This window comes from Xenia sp. Carnegie-2017, unplaced genomic scaffold (assembly GCF_021976095.1).
Source record: "Xenia sp. Carnegie-2017 unplaced genomic scaffold, XeniaSp_v1 HiC_scaffold_22, whole genome shotgun sequence".
NCBI lineage: Eukaryota > Metazoa > Cnidaria > Anthozoa > Malacalcyonacea > Xeniidae > Xenia > Xenia sp. Carnegie-2017.
The window spans coordinates 2813429-2825045 of NW_025813485.1; the positions used below are offsets into that span (position 1 = coordinate 2813429).

Genomic DNA, 11617 nt, shown 5'->3' on the forward strand with positions numbered 1-11617 from the left:
TGAGGATACTCTAAGAACTTCACTTTCTCAGGTAGCTGAAGGTCAAGAGGTTTGTGTTGTTGAAGCTATGAAAATGCAAAATAGTTTATGCGTTCAGAAATCTGGCCGAATTAAAAAAGTGAACTGTAAACCAGGAGATAAAATATTGGAAGGTGATCGACTTATTGAGCTCGAGTAACACTGACTTTTAAAGAAACTTTGCTAAACTGGAGTGATCCATAAACACAAGAAAAAAATAACACTTTTCTGTTCAGACAATATTTGAAGTGAAGAAATTTAAGCAACAATGATTTTCTTTTATCATGTGAATAATTAAAAATGCAACAATGAAGGAAAATATGATATGACTAACCGATGCAGTGGAGTACTGTATTTACGCACGATAATTATGTACGTGTATAAATGATTATGATTTTCATATTGTTAATTTGTTTGTGTGAATTGTGAATATTTAGTTTCAAATGCTAAAGTTAAACAGTGCATGATTGTGAATGAATATTAATTCATGTATAAATCATAAACTATACAACGCCAATGTTTTCAATAACTTTAATAGGATAGTTTCCTTCTTCATCCCTTTCCAACCCAAATTCTATTTCATCATTTTTGATGCTAACCCAAGGCATGAGGTCATTTTTAAATGCCTTGCCAATATTTCCATGTCTGTCAATGGCAATTCCTCCTACGAGTCCTTCTTGTCTTTCTTGAACTAAATTCACAGCACTCTGTACAGCTTCCTTTAGTGAAAAAATAATCAAACAAAGTTTAAAAAAAAAGAAGATTTGAAAATTGGTTGAATCTGGATTGTTGAAAATCTAATATTATGAATTGAGAAAGATATTGCTCAAGACTTAAATAATTTTTTTTGCATGTTAAAACAGATGGATTGTCGGAGAGAAGAAATAAGTTTTTAATTTAAAGTTTGGAGTAAGATTGGTTAAAGTGTAATCTAAACTAAATGGTCCGTGTCGAACATTTTGTAGGCAATTTAGCTACGACAAACTAAAACCTGTTTAGAAGTTAAACAGATCACAAACTAAAGCCTGATTAGAGGTTAAAAAGCTTTGAAATTTAATGAGGCTTTGCAGGGTAAAGTAACTGTATTTGTGTGAAAAAACAATAGCAATTGTGTATTCTAAAGAAAACTGGCGGAATCACAGCATCAAATCATTTGCACTTCTCAATTAATAAAAATGGAATGGACTTGTACAGTTCCGAGAGAAACTCGCACTATTTTTCTCCACATCATTAGTTTCATGAACTTAGCAAAAAGCGAGGATAAATCGTATATAAAGGAGTCAATAATGCGTACAATACTACACAAGAAAACATAGAAAAATAAAATGAGTGATATTTTGCATTACCTGGACACTTATTTCATTTTCTATTCCAATTACAATTTGTTTAGCGAAGTTCAATTTTATCAATTTCTCTCCATGACCAGTTCCTGTAGCTGCTCCTTTATCATTTGCATATCCACCACAACCAACTAATGGAGTGTCACTAACACGACCTTTAAGTTTGCCAGCAATACCTCCTAAAATAATGATTGATTATGAATATGATGACATGCAGATGACGATGTAGAACTGAATTATGTTTGATTTTTTGGCTATAAATATAACCTGTATATTTAGTCATTACCTGTTGACGTGGCACATGCCAACTTGCCATGTCTATCAATTGCAACAGCACATGCAGTATCGCAAGTGAAAGCCTCTTCAGGAGAAATATCAAGGGCGATATCAGGAAAAGGACCTCCGTTGCAAAAAAATTTAACATATGCCTCGAAACATTCAGGAGGAAGACGTTTTTGTTTATTTATCAATTCATTTGGCGAGCAACAAGGAAAACCTTTACTCAAAGCAAAATGCAAAGCACCTTCACCACTGAGAGCACAGTGTGGCGTTTCTTTCATAATTTTTCGAGAAAGGCAAACTGGATTTTTGAAATATCGACCAGAAATTACTGCACCTACAATAAACACAAATTTTATCACAAATATTTCTTATTTAATGACTGACTCTGAAGAAAATACTATCGTAAAGTGTTGATTGTATAAAATTCAAATATAGCATGTGTCTTGTTTGCAGCATTACAACACAGCTAGTAACATGAAATACATAGTGTTTTTAGTTTTGTGGCAAAATCCAAAGTTAAAGCGTCTTCCTATAGATTCAAACCTGTTTTTAAGGTGTCCCCGTCCATAATCATTGCATCACATTCAACTTCTCCTTCACTGTTCAATGGAGATCCACGACCTATCATGAATAAGTCACTGCTCTCTAAAATACTAACTGCCTTTTCAACAGCATCAACAGCAGTGCCATCATTCTGAGGTGATAAAAATAATCATAATGTTAAATGCAGTTAATAAAAATTATGACAAAATTTTTCAAACGAGTTACTTACCGTTAAGACTGCATATCCCTCTCTGGCTGATTCTTTCAGTTTTTCAAGGTATTCATTACTGATATGTTCTCTAAGATGGTTGCTATAGACTCCTCCCATAACAATAATTGCAGGGGCTCCATCGAAATCTTAAAAAATTACCCATTATTAAATTTGATGCGTCACTTTAAAGCTGAGCGATTTATAAAATTGTATGGATGATGTTGCTTGCTGATGACATAGATGAATATGCAAAAAGTAAATTTTGTCCTGATTCATGCATATCCCATAGTAAAGTTTTTCCTTTTTGTCTTAGTTTAGGAGAAATAAAAGTTGAATTGTCCCGTGCGCACTTTTTTCTTACCACATTTGAGAAAATTGATAATTGATACTACGAGAACTTATCAAAATTTTACTCTGTATTTGGGTTGACTAAAATTATTTTATGTTATGTGATTATTTCTTGATGAGAGCAGCAAAAAATAATCCCTCACCCACAGACACCTCTTTTTGCATTTCACACTTAGCGACTTTAAAATTCGAAATGATAACTGTGCGTTAAGTTTTCTCCAGAGAACTAATTTCGCATATTTCACACAATTTTGATATTTTCTTATACTCAATGTGTTTCACTGTTTGTAAAAATTCTTTCGATTTATAAACTCCTTAATATTCTTGGCTATCTAAGTATCATTAAATATAGGTAGCTTACATGCGTAGAATTTTTATATTGCAATAGATTATTGGCACCTAACTATAACACGAGAGGTTCTAAACATTTTTTCGTAACATCCGCAAGGCCGTCATGTAATTTTTCAGCACTGTTTATTTAGTGAAATCATTTTTGGCACAGATTAATTAGAGAGTCAAGCTTCTTATATATTTGCAATCGACATGATCTTGTACTTTCACAAATGCAGTGTTAGATTTAAATTGCTTTATCAATTGATAAGAACTAAAAAATACACATTGGAATTTGTAAGTCTTGCTAATCTTTACACGTCATATTATACAGAGACATTATATTTTCAGTGTATTTTCATAGTTATGTGTCGGGACTGACGGACATACCGTAGTAAATATGATTGACATTTATTGGGAGGGACTTAGAAGTGTTTTTTTTTTTATGATAGTGAAATAGTGATGTACCATTACGATTATTCATTAGTATCTGTACTGTGATTAGAATAAGAGCAAACGTTCGTGCACAGTGACTGTATTCAAAACGGCAACTTGGGATTGCATGAGTACAATATATTTAGTTGAATAAACGTATATCTGTGAGTTGTCGAGGACTACGATCTAAAAGGGGGAGGTAAATTCTCGACACATGCAACATCGTTCTAAAAAAATAAAGCATTAACATACCTAAAAAAACTGTATGGTCTGAAATCTGATGTATTTATTGCTCACATCTGTCCTTTAAATAGTTCAAGATTATAATCAATACCTTAATAACAATAAGGTCGTTAGTACTTACTCATTTTTTTTTAAAATATCGAACCAACGTTTTTCTTGTTTTTTTTTTGCTCGTGCTTTCTTCAGAAAAGTTCAGAGACAAGACCAACTATGTAAAAGAGAAAATATTGTACGCAAAAATTATATTACTTTACAAATTTACTCCCAAACGGTCTTTGAAAAAGAAAATTTATATTTTTTCTTAGAGCTTTATAATTAAATAAAAAATATAATATATGACAATTTTCTTAAATTTCAACTATCTATCGTCTTATAATTAAGCATTCAGAGACATGTAATCACGATTGACGCCATTTTAAATTTTAGGGCCTGTTCATATGAGCCGGGCTAGCCCGGTAGTAGCGATTAGAAACTGAAAATCTTTAAAGAATTGTGTCTTCTTTAGAAATTTGAATATTTTGCATTTTAAACATCCCTTAATTAATATAAAAACGCGTTTGAAATCTGTTAGAATTAATCAGAGTATTTGTAAAATCAATATGAATCCATGATCAACGTAGCTTAGAGACAAATGCGTTAGGCATTCAAAGATAATATATATTTAACAATCTGTAACGGCGTCCAATGTCTAAAATTAGTTTCTATAAAACGATTCTTGCGATTATTTGCCATTCACAATGATTACTGACTTGCTACGCATGCGCAGACATGTCATGTGACACTGTTATCGATAGGTCTCGCCCTCTCGTTTACTATCAAAAATTTCTGACAACATCAAAGGCAAATCTTGTCAAACAAAGAGCAAAATTACAAATATTTTACGAAAGACTATTTATTCGTGAGACAAAAAAAATCAGCACCCCTTTGCACCTCAGTGTTCTACCCTGAAACTAATTAAAGTTTCTAAGATTAAACTACCGAAATTCTTCCAGTAGACGGACTGCAATGATTCTGACTACAGTAATCACTGACCAAGATAAAATTTTGCCAAACAAGAGTGTAATTTCTGGAATGAAGCGATTATATCAGTTTCTTATTTTGATATATATTAACCGAAATCAGTTGGCAAAGAAGAATTGACGCTGCTATCCGAAACTCTTGCTTAAAAGACTTTCGAAAGTTTTCTTCAGCAGATATTTTTGTAACAAATCATAGTCAAGTCAACAGTTATACTATATTTTAATTTTACAATAATTAATGTGTTGTATAATTGTTTAGGAGCCTGTGATAAACGTTAATATATAATATAAACTGGTTTGAAGTGTAATTGGTTGGTTTCCCGATTGTACGACTGTACGTACCTTTCTTGATTTCCGTATTGTACTGACTGAAAGGAAATGTACGTTTCTTTCTTGTTTGAACGAGATGGAAAAGGAGCTTCTGTTCTGTCTGTTGATCTTATTTTACTGACTGCCAAATGAATTTACTCTCCTGTGGGTTGAGTTGAAATACTTTAAATCGTTTTGCACTTTTCAGTGAGCACATTGAAAACAACACATTTCACACAGTTATCATGCTATGCTGATCGCAGACGGCTTTCTCTTGAACAGAATTAAATATACAACTCTTTGTTTTATCGGAATTTATCATTGTTTTGAAATGTTGAATTGAAACTAATTTAAAAGTTTAGACAGTTGCTTTACCAGTCTATGACCATGAAATCAGTAATTAAGTAAATTTATAAAAGATTAAATTAAGACGGAATCAAATTGAATGTTGTATTTTATTTGATTATTTTACAATTTTATACGAAATGTTGATTAAACATACAATTTTACCGCCCATTGTGGACAACGTTAAAATTAAAGAAAACAAAATCAATTTTATTTAATTTTATTTATCAACGGCGTCGTAGTTTTCCCGAAAAACAATCCTAAGCAAATTCATCACAAATGTAATAAAAATGATGAAAAAACTGCAGGACATTTGACTTCTTCAGTTAATTTTATCGTCGAAACATGAAGTTCAAACTCAATTAATATCTAAGCAAATTTATTCCATTTCTGTTGGCAAGAAAAAACATACAACGGGAGAAAAGGAATCTAGTTCTTTCGTAAGAGGGATTGCGTTTCATACAATTAAGAAAGAAATGATGGGAAAAACATTTTGTCACCATGAAAAATTCACATGTGTTATTTTTAAAATTGTAAATTAAATGATTGTTTGAAACGTTGGAATTGCGTCTACACTTGAGCAACAAATTTCAATCACTATGTAATCTACCATTTAATACTCGTATAATATAAAGATGTTACATGGTTGGTTCTTTTACACAATTCTTATTGTGCACTCGTTGAGAAGGATTGAAAATGATTTCCTTCGCAAAGCTCGCGCGCTAGTTTGCAACCTTCTGAAACAAGACGTCAATTTCATAAAACTAGAAGTAAGAAATTACTCTACGAATCAGTCTGAAACGAAGCAATCATTTGCACAAAATTAAGTTTTAAAAATTAAGTTTTAACCTACACTACACAATGTTCTTGTGATAGGTAACCATTTGTGATACAAACAGTGCGCAGTCCTCTCAAGTGGTCAGTAGAATTGCAATCAAAACTTTACACAGACATACACATTTATCAGGCATCAAAAAAATATTTAAATTGATAGAAGGAAAAGTTTCTTCTATGAGATCGATTATTTCAGTCTTTTTGTAAAATTCAGCTTGCAGTTTACGACTTTATTGACCCGAATAAAATTTTGCCCGACAGGAATCGTATTTTTGGAATGGAGCAATTATAAAAATTTCTTATTCTGCAAAAAATGAATTAAGAAAAATGCAGATGAAAAAATGAACGTTGTTCTTCGAATCTCCAAAAAGAAAATTATCGTAAAGATATTTGGTTGAATCAAATTATTTAAGTTAATAATTATTGTATTGCATCCTTACTGATATACATGTAGTATACAAAGAAATTCGTCAAAAATTTGTTTTATAAACTTGTTCAACTTGTGTATAATTGATCAGTAAGTGTGACGGACTTTACGTACCTTCCTCGGTGGAGCAAGAATAAGGATGTTGTGTGTGTTGCTGTCAATTCACTTGCTGTCTAATAAAATTACTCTCCTGCAGCTAGAGTTAACATATATTCATATTGCTCACTGAACCCACTTAAAAACTACATATTTAACATAGCTATCATGGTTTTACTTTCATACAATAACATACTTTTTATTGAGTGCGAATGATGCCTTTTTGGATTTACTCAAAATAAGAGGAAATTTCAAAATAAGAGTTGATTATTTTTCTTATAGTATAGTTCTGAGACAAATACGGCTAACCTGACGTTTACTCCTCATTTGACTCTGAAAATGACTACCGCTAAAGTTATCGACAACAACACAACAAAAACAGTCCTTCTCAGGACTATACTGACCTGGACGATATACATCTACAAACATGTAACGATACTCCCGGGTTCAAACCATTTACTTTATCAAAATTATCTTCTGTCGAAACTCTATCATACGATGTCAAATTTAAGAAAAAGCAACCAACAACTATTGGTTCCTGAATGTTACCTCAAAAAATACCTAACTAACGTAAGCCTTTATTTTATTCCAAAATATTAGAGATATGAGAATTTATTTAAGAACAGCAACGCTAATAATTCTTTTGTAACACCAACAAAATCCACACGGTTGACTCCTTCAAAATGTTTATTTAAAAAGAAAATACTTATTTATAGGAGGCGAAAATTTGGTTTTACTCTGAGATAAGATGGAGTGATTTGACAAATTCGATGTTAGTTGACGACCAAGCATGAAGCAACTATGACCAAGTATGAAGCAATTGCATAATGAGAACTTAAACAACTGAAATTCAACTTATTCAAGAACTAGCGGCATGCTTCCCAAAAGTTTTTGTATTCTATATACGATATCGACGAGTTTTATTACACTAATGACGCAAGATAAAATTTTGCATGACAAGAATGGAATTTTTGGAATGGAACAGCAATATGTAACTTTCTTAATTCTTAAATAATGTCATAAATTAGTTAGATGTTCAGTTGCAGAAAAAAGTTGATGTCAATCCTGAAAATTTAGAAGCCTCTTTAACAGATATTTAATTTTGTCAAATAAAGCAAGTCAATAATTAATATATTTCATCTTTATAATCGTTGATGTGTGGCATACAACGGAAAATGTGATAACCTTATTACATAAACTTGTTCAACTAGCAGATGAATTGTTTTCCTTCAATATATGTACACCTGTACGTACCTTCCTTGTTATAACGATATAGACCTGAAACATCTGTTTGTTCCTCATACACTTCAATCGTTCAATGAAATTATTCTTCTGCAGGAGAGCAACATGCAAATACCATTTTATATTTTGAAATATTTTATTCAGCCCTCATGCTGATCGCTTTAACTTATATAGAAATATAAACTATAAACATCGATGGAACTTTTGAGTTCATTGAAGTTCGTTTAGGGTGGATTTGATTTCTTTGAATCTCCAAGAACGATTTAAAATTCGTTTTTCACAAAGATCGCAATCCAAATCGAGTACCTCACAACTTGTTACGGTTTTAAAAACTTTTACTTTGTTAAACAAAAATAGAAATTCCAGCGGTATATGTCTGTTTTTAATATTTTTTTCCTTTGGAGAGAACAAAAATATAATTCATTTATTTCTATCCATCTTCGGATAAAATCTGACGCACCGGTATAACCACTGTGGAAAAACAAAACACGTTAAGACAGACGGTACCTATAGGTTAATTGACATACGTTAAATTGCAAAGATCATATCACACTGGAAACGCATAACAAGGAGGGCTATGGGGGTCGCCTAACAATTTTCTTTTGCCTTTCAGGTTTCAAATAACTTATTTGCACCCAACTTCGGCGGTCGGTAACCTCTCTCTACTATGAGAATCTTAGTAACTCTTACGTGTCCTTGTATTCTAAATACCCGCGAGCTTACGGTCAAACATTCACCAGACATCACATGATATGAACAGTAGCAGATTAGGGGAAGGAAAAATATATTATGAACTTTAATATTATATTCAAAATATCACCACGAGCTAAAAAAAACTTTTTTAAATTGCCCACAGTATGGCAAGCCATTATTAGCGGCATAAAATCTGTTATCCGTTAGTTTGTAGTTTTGACTATTTCATGTGAAAAATGCAGACCTTGCATTGAATTGGTCGGTGGTCTTTGAATGTAAATAAAAAAGTTAGTTAAAGTTAGCTATATCATAAAAATATAACGGAAAATAAAAGAGAGTTGGATCATTTTCAAATGCTTGGTAAAGCTAGGAACAAAATATTTCTTTTTAAATGGACAACAGCGTGGGAAGATCTTGTCAAATGTTGCGTCAATCCTAATTTTTTTTGCAAGTTTATGGGGTAAAATAGACTTGAAGGAATCTTTATCATTGATATAATACATGCATATAGACACAACATTATTATCGATACACTATTGAATTATACAGAGAGCTGATGAATATGCATTTCATGTGGGCTTCCCGTAGATAATTCTGATGGTTTGTATGTACCTATTGGCTGACTATTAAAATAATTTTACAAATTTTACTGCTCTGAAGAAGAACAGAAATTACAAGAAATAAGAAATCGACACTATGGCACAAACTTGAAGCTTGCGAGTTTTTTTTCTCTGTTGGCAGATAAATAGCTATATCTTGAGAACATAGCTATAATTGAGCCAAGAAGAGTTATCTGCGTGTGTTTTTTATTGGATCTAGCAAAATGCTAGTGGTAAAGCATACCTTTATATCTCATGAACTGAATAAAAATTTACAATGGTATTCTTTGAAGTGTCACTTTTCTAGAGCAGCTATATAGATATGGAAAGAAAAATTTTTATGACTTCAATATTTACGAAGAAATTAATGTACCAGCACTGGTTTGATTTTTGCCTATTTTGTAAAACCCAGCAAATATTCAGGGAAAAAATTAAGTTTTGACATTATAATAGAAAGAACAATATGAGACGAATAGGACAAATTGAGATGTGTCCCCCCCCCCAAAAAGAAATTTTGGTTAGTCGGCAAATGTTGGCAAATTTGTAAAACAAAATCGGCAGGAAGATATAAATAATTAAAAAGTTTTCTACTTACTACCCCCATTGGGAAGTCAAATACACAAATTTAAACTTTGCCTATTGGTCTGAGTAAGCTATTGTATTTTTATTGGCAAATCCAAAGAATTATTTTTAAACATTACATTGTATATTTGTAACCTAAACATTTTGATCAAAAGTGGGTTATTTTGATTTTGAACTGGCTGTCGACCGTAAAATAATTGCTCCCAATTTGGATTCAACAGGATGTATGATGACGATGTTGCCACTCGGCAATTTGACATTCAACACCCCCACACATCTCATTGTGATCACTTTGCAACGGCCCTGGAAGGAGTTACATGAACAAAATTAAGTTTTAAAAATTAAGTTTCAACCAACCCTCCACAAAGCTCTTGTGATAGTTAACCATTTTCGATATAGACAGAGGCCTAGGTCTTTTGTGGGACTCCGCTTAGTGTTCGTGGTAAATAGAATTTCAATAATTAGTACTCTGTTTATTCATCATAAGGAAAAAATAACGTTTGTGAAAATATTGGCAGAAATATCAAACTACTGAATCAAACATGCACAAAACTCATGCAAGTGTTTCTATTTGTCTCAGTCTAGTCAAGTTTTTTTTTATATGACTTATTCGGTTTTGTATGACTGAATGTGAAAGTTATTTCTCTGGTGGTTTTTGGTAAAAAATTCTGTTTTAGTTATATTTCGGCACAAGCCACGAGTCTTGTAATTCATATTAAAAAGTCTGGTCTACAGTGCACTTCACAAACCAACACGACAGCTATTTACCATTCTTTAAAACAAAACGATCAATATTCATCCCATAATGTTCAATATCATAGCACATAAACCGACGTTCAAAATCATAACCAAACGACGAAAGCACTGCATTAAAAGTTGATACCACCATGTAAAGTTCTTACTCAAAACAGCGTCATACATAATACATTTGGCTATATTACTTATATATTACTGCATAAGTGGATGAAAGAAGCATGTCAATAATATAACCTTACTATAATACTAAAAAACAACATAAGGTGGGTTTTTATTACTTCTAAGACTGAAATCCATTCCATAGAAGATGGATGACTTGAAGAATTATTTTATGTAAATACGAACTTGCTGTGACGTGTGGCTTACATCAAAAAAGCCGATTGGATCATAAAACTAATGATAATGATTGACAAAATTTTACTTTAAAAGGTGATTTGCAATACAGGTGTTGTAAAAGAGGTGACATTTATGGAAACGAGTTAATTACTAAAACTTCAATGGCTAATCATTATATGCTACGCTCATGAATGTCAGCTATGTGCATGTATCTTTAATACAAGCACAGAAGTTCAACTGCTCTTGCTAATTGAAAATTGACACCCTTGAGGCTTAGGACATGTTCTACGATGTTTAGAGCATGATCACTTGTGTCCTATTGGAGTCCCTCGTGAGATAAACACTCAAACTTCTATCAAATGCTTAGGAATCTAAATCACATAGAACACACGCAATCATGCTCTAAGCCTTATTTAATAACAAATTTCCATAGTGGTATTAGAAACTTCATCAAAATCATGTCACGATGACGTCAACTGTGTTGTACAATGAATGGGTGTCGTTGTAAGATTACACGTGATATGTCACGTGTAAGCCTTTCATAAAAACTTGGTAGAACTGGAGCGATAAACAAAAGGAAAAATGAAACACAGTACTGGGCGGGGGTAGGGTGTAAACAAAGGCAGTCG

General features: G+C 32.2%; 3 protein-coding genes across 4 annotated transcripts in view; 1 reads left to right on the top strand and 2 right to left on the bottom strand.

The window, feature by feature from the left end:
• LOC124446919 (propionyl-CoA carboxylase alpha chain, mitochondrial-like) overlaps window positions 1-337 on the top strand; it is a 660-nt gene extending 323 nt beyond the window's left edge. Inside the window, exon 3 of the mRNA XM_046997803.1 lies at window positions 32-337. Coding sequence (XP_046853759.1) covers window positions 32-178 — 147 coding nt within the window. The 3' untranslated portion in view covers window positions 179-337. The remainder of the gene's footprint in view (window positions 1-31) is intronic.
• The window catches only part of LOC124446737 (isoaspartyl peptidase/L-asparaginase-like), a 22032-nt gene extending 13899 nt beyond the window's left edge, over window positions 1-8133 (bottom strand). Inside the window, exon 1 of the mRNA XM_046997613.1 lies at window positions 8035-8133. The gene's annotated coding sequence lies outside the window, so the exon portion shown is untranslated. The remainder of the gene's footprint in view (window positions 1-8034) is intronic.
• Window positions 243-7411, bottom strand: LOC124446736 (isoaspartyl peptidase/L-asparaginase-like). Of its 2 annotated transcripts, XM_046997609.1 has the most exons (9): window positions 7330-7411; window positions 6799-6880; window positions 5112-5241; window positions 3872-3958; window positions 2413-2540; window positions 2184-2334; window positions 1645-1974; window positions 1365-1537; window positions 243-737 (listed from the first exon to the last, which is right to left on the bottom strand). In XM_046997609.1, exons 4-9 carry the CDS (start codon window positions 3873-3875, stop codon window positions 522-524), a joined length of 1002 nt encoding a protein of 333 aa, XP_046853565.1. In that variant the 5' UTR covers window positions 3876-3958; window positions 5112-5241; window positions 6799-6880; window positions 7330-7411; the 3' UTR covers window positions 243-521. The 2 variants fall into 2 exon arrangements, with proteins under 2 accessions (XP_046853565.1, XP_046853567.1); XM_046997611.1 differs by lacking the exon at window positions 6799-6880 and having other exon boundaries at window positions 7330-7410.
• Window positions 8134-11617: the final 3484 nt, after the last annotated feature.